This window comes from Rhinoraja longicauda, chromosome 6 (assembly GCF_053455715.1).
Source record: "Rhinoraja longicauda isolate Sanriku21f chromosome 6, sRhiLon1.1, whole genome shotgun sequence".
Classification (NCBI taxonomy): domain Eukaryota; kingdom Metazoa; phylum Chordata; class Chondrichthyes; order Rajiformes; family Arhynchobatidae; genus Rhinoraja; species Rhinoraja longicauda.
Window position 1 is genome coordinate 79,273,901 of NC_135958.1, and position 8,418 is coordinate 79,282,318.

Below are 8,418 nucleotides of genomic sequence, written 5' to 3' on the forward strand. Positions count from 1 at the left end.
AATGGATAAAAATGCAGTAAATTTAATTCTTCAACTAGCTGCTCTATTCTATTCCAATACTTTATATAAAATGGAACACATGTAGAGAATTCAGTAACTCGCCCACAATGCTCATTCTCTCTAAATTGTCAGAAAACTTATCAATTTACAGCAAATAAGCAGAAAATTCTCCCCACTTAATATGCAGACCAAGCCCATTGTCCAACAGTTCCTTACATCTTGCAATGTAGAAAGGCTAAAAAAATAATCTTGTTCATAAATCGAACAACCCACTGAACTGTTTTGACTTTAAGTGTCAATGTGTTGGTGGATGTGGAAACACAAACAGTCCAGAGTGGATAAGTATGGCAAATATCCTTCCTATTACCACAACAAACATTTTCACCTTTGGGTTTGAGTGGGTCATTTAAAAAAGTTATCCATGGTAGGGTATAAACAGCATCAGACTGACAACCTTGCTCAGTTCACAAGATAGGAAATGGAAGAGACAGAGTCTTTCATAGTCTTCTCTTCTGAGTCAAAGGGGTTGTACAATGAATCTGAGTGTGCGGCTTCATTCTGGTGTGAGGAGGTTTCAGTTGTATGGTCCTGTCCTTACCCCAGCATCTGGGGTATCTTTACCATACCATATATAGTCCACCTCTGCACTCAAATAAAGTTACTCCTGGAACCATCTGATATTTATTTCTCAGTACCAGTATATGGTGCAGAATGATAGGGCAAACCTTGTAGGTTCTTTATCTTCCTTCCTTTGATTTCTGTATCTATACATAATAAATATGTTCATATATGTTGTTTGAACCTGTGCCCATTCTATAAAGTAAAAATAATAAAAACAAAGTAAACATTCAATAGGTCAGGCAGCATTCTTGGAAATAGAAATAGAGTTAGTGTTTCAGGACAAAGAACTGCGAAAGAGAGAAAACAAGTTGGGTTTAAGTTGGAAAATGGACTTAAACCCTTTTCTTCCTCAAGAACATCCAGGTTCAGGAACAGCTTCTTCCCAACAACCATCAGTCTATTGAACACTGCAAACTCCAACTAAACTCTGAACTATGCCTTGATTATACAAGGGACTTGAAGCTTAAATTTTGTTTCTGCCTATTAGTTTTTTTCTGATTTAACTTTTTGTTGTTTATTATGCATGTGTCGACTGAGTACTATGCTTATCTGTTGCGATGCTGTAAGTAATCGAATCATAGAGTGATAAAGTGATAGTGTGGAAACAGGCCCTTCGTCCCAACATGCCCACACTGGCCAACATGTCCCAGCTACACTAGTCCCACCTGCTTGTGTTTGGTCCATATCCCTCCAAACCTGTCCTATCCATGTACCTGTCTAACTGTTTCTTAAACGTTGGAATAGTTCCAGCCTCAACTACCTCCTCTGGCAGCTCGTTCCATACACCCACCACCCTTTGTGTGAAAAAGTTACCCCTCAGATTCCTGACCTTAAACCTATATCATCTGGTCCTTGATTCACCTACTATGGGCAAGAGACTCTGTACATCTACCTGATCTATTCCGCTCATGATTTTATACACCTCTATAAGATCACCCCTCATCCTCCAGCACTCCAGGGAATAGAGTCCCAGCCTACTTAACCTCTCCCTGTAGCTCAGACCTTCTAATCCTGGCAACATCCTCGTAAATCCTCTCTGTACCATTTCCGGCTTGACAACATCTTTCCTATAACATGGTGCCCAGAACTGGACACAATACTCTAAATGCGGTCACACCAACAGCTTATACAACTGCAACATGACCTCCCAACTTTTATACTTAATTTCATTTCATTGTGAGAATTTAATTGTTCTGTTTTGGGACATATGATAATAAAACATTCTTGACTTCAACCTATTTTGCCTTTATATTGTAGTTCAGTCCAAGAATCTGAGACCCCCAGAGGAACACCTGAAGCCGGAAAATGTATCGCAGCTGCAGGCGAACTCCTTCAACTACAATGTGCTTCAGCACCTTGGCCAGTTCCCCCCGCTCCTGTCTAACAGCCAGATTGCAGAGTCCGGCAGCCAGCAGAAAGCAAGTGGAACCAAACCAGTCATGTCGTACGCCAATGCATTGCGAGCTCCGCCAAAGCCTAAACCTCCTCCAGAGCCTGCGAAGAAAAACGGCGACCCCTTATCTTTGTTTCAGGAACTCAGCATAGGTAGTTCATCAGGTAGCAATGGGTATTACTCTTACTTTAAATAAAGCAAAATGGTTCCTTTTTAGATTTTAAAATGAGTCAGAACAGTGAGGAATATAGTTTATTAAAAATATTTCGCAACTTCTCCGACAAAACTTCCTGGAATTTTTTTTGTTTGTGTTTTGTTTCATTTTGACAGAAGGGTCTCATCCTGTGTATATTTTACATTACTTTACGTACTTTGTAGTTGATCATAGATTCCTAAATTCAAGATTTCTTTAAAAAAAACAAAAAAAAATCTTTGATATGCATAGGTAAATCTTGTAACAGCTGAGAAAAAAATGGAAAAAAAAGTTTTTAAGCAGAGCATTAATTTTCGAGTCACTTTTTAAGAATACTTCGCTGACATATAGTAACATACAATGCTGGGATTCTGTACTAGAATGGCCAGCTTACCATGAGGAAGAGATCTACAAAATGTTTCATTTCAAGCAAAGTTTCTTAAAAAATGTTAAATGCATTCTGAAATGTTTTGATCAACAAAGATTTTACTCTGTGTAAAGTGTTATTGTAAACAAACTGCTTTTAACTTAAAAATAGGATATATATTTGCATAAACATACACACATGTATATTAAAATTCAGTTTAGACACAAAGCTTTTACTTTTTAAAAAAAATGGCAGAAATCACTGCAGAAGACGTAAGCACACCTTCATCACATGCTCTGCTTTTTATTTTTGTTTTCTGGGTCAAGCTGACAGCTTTACTTCTTGTTTCACTGTTGATTTGATAGATTTTTTTTTTAAACGAATCATGAAGATTAAATCTAGATATGCTGGTGCTTAGTAGATTATTAACTTTAAAAAAAAGTGTGAATTTAGTTTAAAGAAAAAAGAACTTGTTTGGTTTCACTATGCATGTGTAAATGTTTTTAAATCTGGCTTTTTTTCTTTGAAGGGATGCACAATAGTGTAGAACTTCATAGCTTTTTTTGTAGTTTTAATTTTGGTACATTATTTGATGTTTACATTAAAATGTGATGACATACATGAAATTCTAATATTCTAATGTTTTGTTTTTATGGAAATACAATTACAGAGTGACATCACTTTCTCCATATTTCGGTTTAAAACATTTCCCCTACTGTCCCCACACGCAGAAAAGGATTAAGTATTGCTCTCAGCATTTATCCAGCTAGCAATGAGCATAAGCTACTTCAATGTTCCTCTGTGCTTTTAACCTTATAAACACATTCATAAATTTTGGGTAATTACAGTTTTACTTAACTGGTTATCTTCAGAAATGTATCTGTCCTGATAGTGTTGGGTGGCATTTTTTATTCAGGTGTTTCTCTCCTCCTTTTCTTCCTATCCACCCCTTTCTCCAACTTCTAAAGTTTTGATTTGTTACTCTGGGCATTGCAATAGCTGCTGCAGTCAGGAAATGTGTAACACTTTCCATCTGCTTTTATTTTCTTTTGTTCAGTATTAAAATATTTAAATTGTATTTTATTGTCTGTCTACCTTTTTCTGTGGAGTTGCTGAGGGCACAGAACATATGTTTGCAACAGCTGTCTACATTTATCTATACAGGGCATCAAATTCCATCCTGCAGGATATACCTCATTGGTTGCGTGTTTAATGTTGCGTGTGCTCTTCAATTAACTATACTTAGTTACCATATAATGAACAAAAACGAGTAGTCATAGGTAAATAGGTAGTCGTATCTTAGATCATATCACACTAATTGCAATTAAATAGGATATTTAACATGGTGATGTGCCTCAGACTACTTCAAAGATACTGCCATACACAGTGGAGTGACAAAAGTGGCTTTTAAGATGCATTGTAGAGAAAAAAATGAGTGGCATTTGATACCCTAAAAGTCACATTGACCACTTTATATGAAGAAACATGATTTGTTATCAATTCTTGTTTCATTTGGCTCCTGTTCAATATTCTTAAGTTCCTCTCGTGCAAGTTTTCTTTATACCTTCTCTAATTAGGCTGCCTCTTCTTTTCCATGCTGAAAACTAACCAAGATTCTCCAGTCATTCTTCAAATCATCAACCCCTGACACTGGAGATGTGTCTTGTGTCTCTTCACTTGATGTAGAACTTAAATACCTTAAAACTTAGAAACAAGGAACTGAAGATGCTGGTTAATACACAAAGGGACACAAAGTGCCAGAGTAATTCAGCTGGTCAGGCAGCATCTCTGGCGAACATGGATAAGGTAACATTTAGGGTCGAGATCCTTCAGACTCTGAACTGTGGAGTCTGAAGAAGGGTCTTGACCTGAAACATCAGCTATTCATGTTCTCCAGAGATACAGCCTGACCTACTAAGTTACTCCAGCATTTTGTGTCCTTTTATAACTTAAAACTTAACGACGGGGAAGGGAGCAACACTCACGATGCGATCTGAACTAGGCAGAGTTTAGTTTGATCAGAATTTTCCACCACAACTGGTTTAACGTGCAATTAATCTAACATTGTCAAAGTCTTTATATGATCCTGGTCAGGCCACAACTGCATTAATGCTTCCAATTCTGACCACAACACTTCAGAAACACAAGGAACTGAGGGGTTTTACTCACCTTTGTTTTGAGTTTTAAAAAAACAAAGTGCTGAAGGAACTTACTTTAGAAAGGGATGTCAAAGTTCCACAGAGGTTGCAGAACAGATTCATTGGAATGATTCCAGGGATTATATCATCTACAAGGACTGTGAAGAAGCGTCACTGAGGAAAGAAAATTTAGAGGAACAAAAACAGAAATTGATAGAAATATATGGACGAGTTGGGCCGATGGGCCTATTTCCCTGCAATATGACTCAGCAGGCCAGATGTCATCCGTGGAAAGAGAAACAGTTAACATTTCAAGTCCATGACCCTTCTTCAGAACTGAGAAAGAGAAATAAAACAAAAAATGCTGGAAATACTAGCTGGTCGGGTTACAACTGTGGGAAGGGAATCAGAGCTAATATCAAAACCCCTTGTCAGAATTGGGAAGAAGATAGAAGCTCCATAACCTGCAACGAGGGGGGGGGGGGGGGGGGGTGGAGGGATGATGTCTCCAGTAATTCGATGACTGCACTGGTGCTGCTTCCCCTCCACATTTTTATTACATTTGTTGCCAATTTCCACCCAGCCTTCCCCTCTGCACAATCTCTGGCTCTTCCCTTTTCTGGAGCATCCTGCCTACATCTCAGGAGAAATTTGATAAGAGTTTCGCAAGATCAAAACTGATTTAGATATGGCAATAGAAGCTAGACACAAATGCTGGAGTAACTCAGCGGGACAGGCAGCATCTCTGGAGAGAATGAATGGAAGCTGTGGGAAAGTGGTTCAAAGTCCAGGGGCAGGGATTTTAAATAATGAAAGGTTTTTTATGATGTGAAGACCAACTTTTCTAAGCTGAAACTAACATTTGAATTTGCTGCTTGTACTGCAGAGATCAGGACTTTCAACTGGACATACGAGGGTACGAATAGTTTGCAAGGCTACTATCGCATCTGTACCAAAGTGACCATAACCTGTTGATGGGGCGAATGGCCTAATTCTTTTCCTATCATGTATGACCTTATGACAACCTGTTCAAGTTGGTCACTGTTGTGAATGTCCACAAATTTAGGAGTCTCTTAAATGTAAACTGGAATTAGACTTGCAAGGCCTCCATTGATACATTTTTAAACATCTAGCAATTTGTAGAAAAAATTGAAGCATACACATTTCATAAAATACTTGATAGATTGGACCCAAGCAAAATGTTTCTCCTGGCTATGCAGTTTAAGACCAGGGTCACTTTTTTTTTTAACAGGGAAACTGAGACAAAGAGGTATGTAGGTTAATTGGCTGGGTAAATGTAAAAATTGTCCCTAGTGGGTGTAGGATAGTGTTAATGTACGGGGATCGCTGGGCGGCACGGACTTGGTGGGCCGAAAAGGCCTGTTTCCGGCTGTATATATATGATATGATATGATATGATATGAAGAGATTTCTTCATGTAGAATGAGGTGAAATTTTCCATTTGGTGGTTCAATCAAAGTGTTTCTTAAAAACAGCTTGACAGATTTCCAGGTGTTATGGTGATAGAGCTGAAAAATGGTGCTGTTAGCTCAGCCGTGAGCTTAATGAACAGCAAAGCTGACTGAAAATGCTGGATAATTAGGTCTTAAAGTATTTTAAATGCATTACAATGCTACTGTGCACCAGATGATTGACCATCGATTATCATTTTAAAGTAAATTTCAGCTCTTGAAATTGGGTTGTTCAGATGCTGAAAAAGGCAACGGTTAAAACATGGTCATTTGAACTTCTTTCCAATATTATTGATTAAACAATACCAGATAACAATTTAGGGTGGCACAGTTGGTACGGCTGCCTCACAGCGCCAAAAAACCCTGATTCAATCCTCACCTGGGGTGCTAGCTGTGTGGAGTTTGCATGTTCTCCCTGTGACTGTGTGATTTCCTCCGGTTCCTCCCATATCCCAAAGACATGTTGGTTTGTAGGTTAATTGGCTTCTGTAAATTACCCCTAGTGTGTCGGGAGTAGATGCCAAAGACAACATAGAACTAATGTGAATGGATGATCGATGGTTGGGTGGACTCGGTGGGCCGAAGGTCCTGTTTCTATGCTGTATCAATCAATCAATCAACCTCTTGACATTTGGTTTCAAGATATTGGGGGTAGTCAACAGGTAAAATGTAGACACAAAATGTTGGAGTAACTCAGCGACTGAGGCAGCATCTCTGGAGAAAAGGAAGAGGTGACATTTTGGGTCGAGACCGTTCTCCAGTCTGAAGAAAGGTCTCGACCCGAAACATCACCTATTCATTTTCTCCAGAGATGCTGGATGTCCTGCCGAGTTACTCTATAATTTTGTGTCTATCTTCAGTGTAAACCAGCATCTTCAGTTCCTTCCTACACAACCTCTTGAAAATGGTTTTTTTGATACTGAAGTATTCAACATGGTCATTTGCACATGGTTTCAACACCAGATCAGAATGACTCCTTAAAATAAAATTCTAATTTAGGGTCGAAAAGGGTTCCTGCAGGACTTCACACTTGAGCAAGGGCTCGCGCTGGAACCTGAGGCGGGAAGGAGCTGATGGCGGGAACTGCCGCCGGCTTGGTGCGCAGGCGCTGGCGAGAGCGGTCGTCCGCTCCGCGCGACGCCGGGCGTCGAGTGAATGAGGGTCGCGGCTCCCGTGAGGAAAAAAAGTGAGTCCGTTAAACAACGCCGGGAAGTGACTTTTTCCAACATGAACGAATGTCTGTGGTTTAAGTAGTATTTAAATGTCTCGGTGGAAGGCGGTGCGGGGTTTGTGGCGCCGGAGCCTGAGGCTCGAGGCCCGTCAGCTCTCCGCGGCCCGGGCCCTCAGGAGGTGAGGCGAGGCGAGGCGAGGCGAATCCGGGCCAACGCGGCTCTCACGGCGTCGTCGTCGGTTGGGGCTGGGGGTCCAGAAGCCTGGTTTTAAGATGGAGATTGCCACACTCTCAGCCTCTGTCTCTCGTCCTAAATCAGTGGCACGATGGGGCGCCGAGCTTCAGCGGAGAATTCAACTGGTTTATTACTGTAAATAATAAAGACACAAAGGCGGCGGCATCTGTAGGAGAACATGGAAAGACGACGTTTTGAGTCGGGACCTTTCTTCAGACTGTTTCAGGTCGAGTATTGTCATGACATGCCAATAGACAATAGACAATAGGTGCAGGAGTAGGCCATTCAGCCCTTCGAGCCAGCACCGCCATTCAATGCGATCATGGCTGATCACTCTCAATCAGTACCCCGTTCCTGCCTTCTCCCCATACCCCCTCACTCCACTATCCTTAAGAGCTCTATCCAGCTCTCTCTTGAAAGCATCCAACGAACTGGCCTCCACTGCCTTCTGAGGCAGAGAATTCCACACCTTCACCACTCTCTGACTGAAAAAGTTCTTCCTCATCTCCGTTCTAAATGGCCTACCCCTTATTCTTAAACTGTGGCCCCTTGTTCTGGCTTTGACTTTCTAATCATACCTTTCTCCACATGTGCAATCAAGCCATGAATAAATACAGCAGTATAATAGTAGTATAAAGAGAACAATAGGATATATAGTGTTACAATATCAACGAGAAAGTGCAGATTTCTTTTAAGTGCACTGGTCACAATGAGTTAATTTGGAAGATTAGGGCTACACCTTTAGGCTATGGAAGATTGTTATGGTAGAACCAGCCAGAAGCTTGATAACAAAGGGGAGGAAACAGTTCCAAAATCTTGCGGTGCACA

General features: G+C 40.5%; 1 protein-coding gene across 5 annotated transcripts in view; it reads left to right on the forward strand.

Annotated features, from left to right (window-relative positions):
• The window catches only part of helz (helicase with zinc finger), a 176,354-nt gene extending 172,748 nt beyond the window's left edge, over positions 1-3,606 (forward strand). For all 5 annotated transcript variants that reach the window (XM_078401433.1, XM_078401434.1, XM_078401435.1 and 2 more), the window contains one exon: positions 1,879-3,606. In XM_078401433.1, the coding sequence (XP_078257559.1) occupies positions 1,879-2,210 (332 nt within the window). In that variant the 3' untranslated portion in view covers positions 2,211-3,606. The remainder of the gene's footprint in view (positions 1-1,878) is intronic.
• The last annotated feature ends 4,812 nt before the right edge of the window (positions 3,607-8,418 follow it).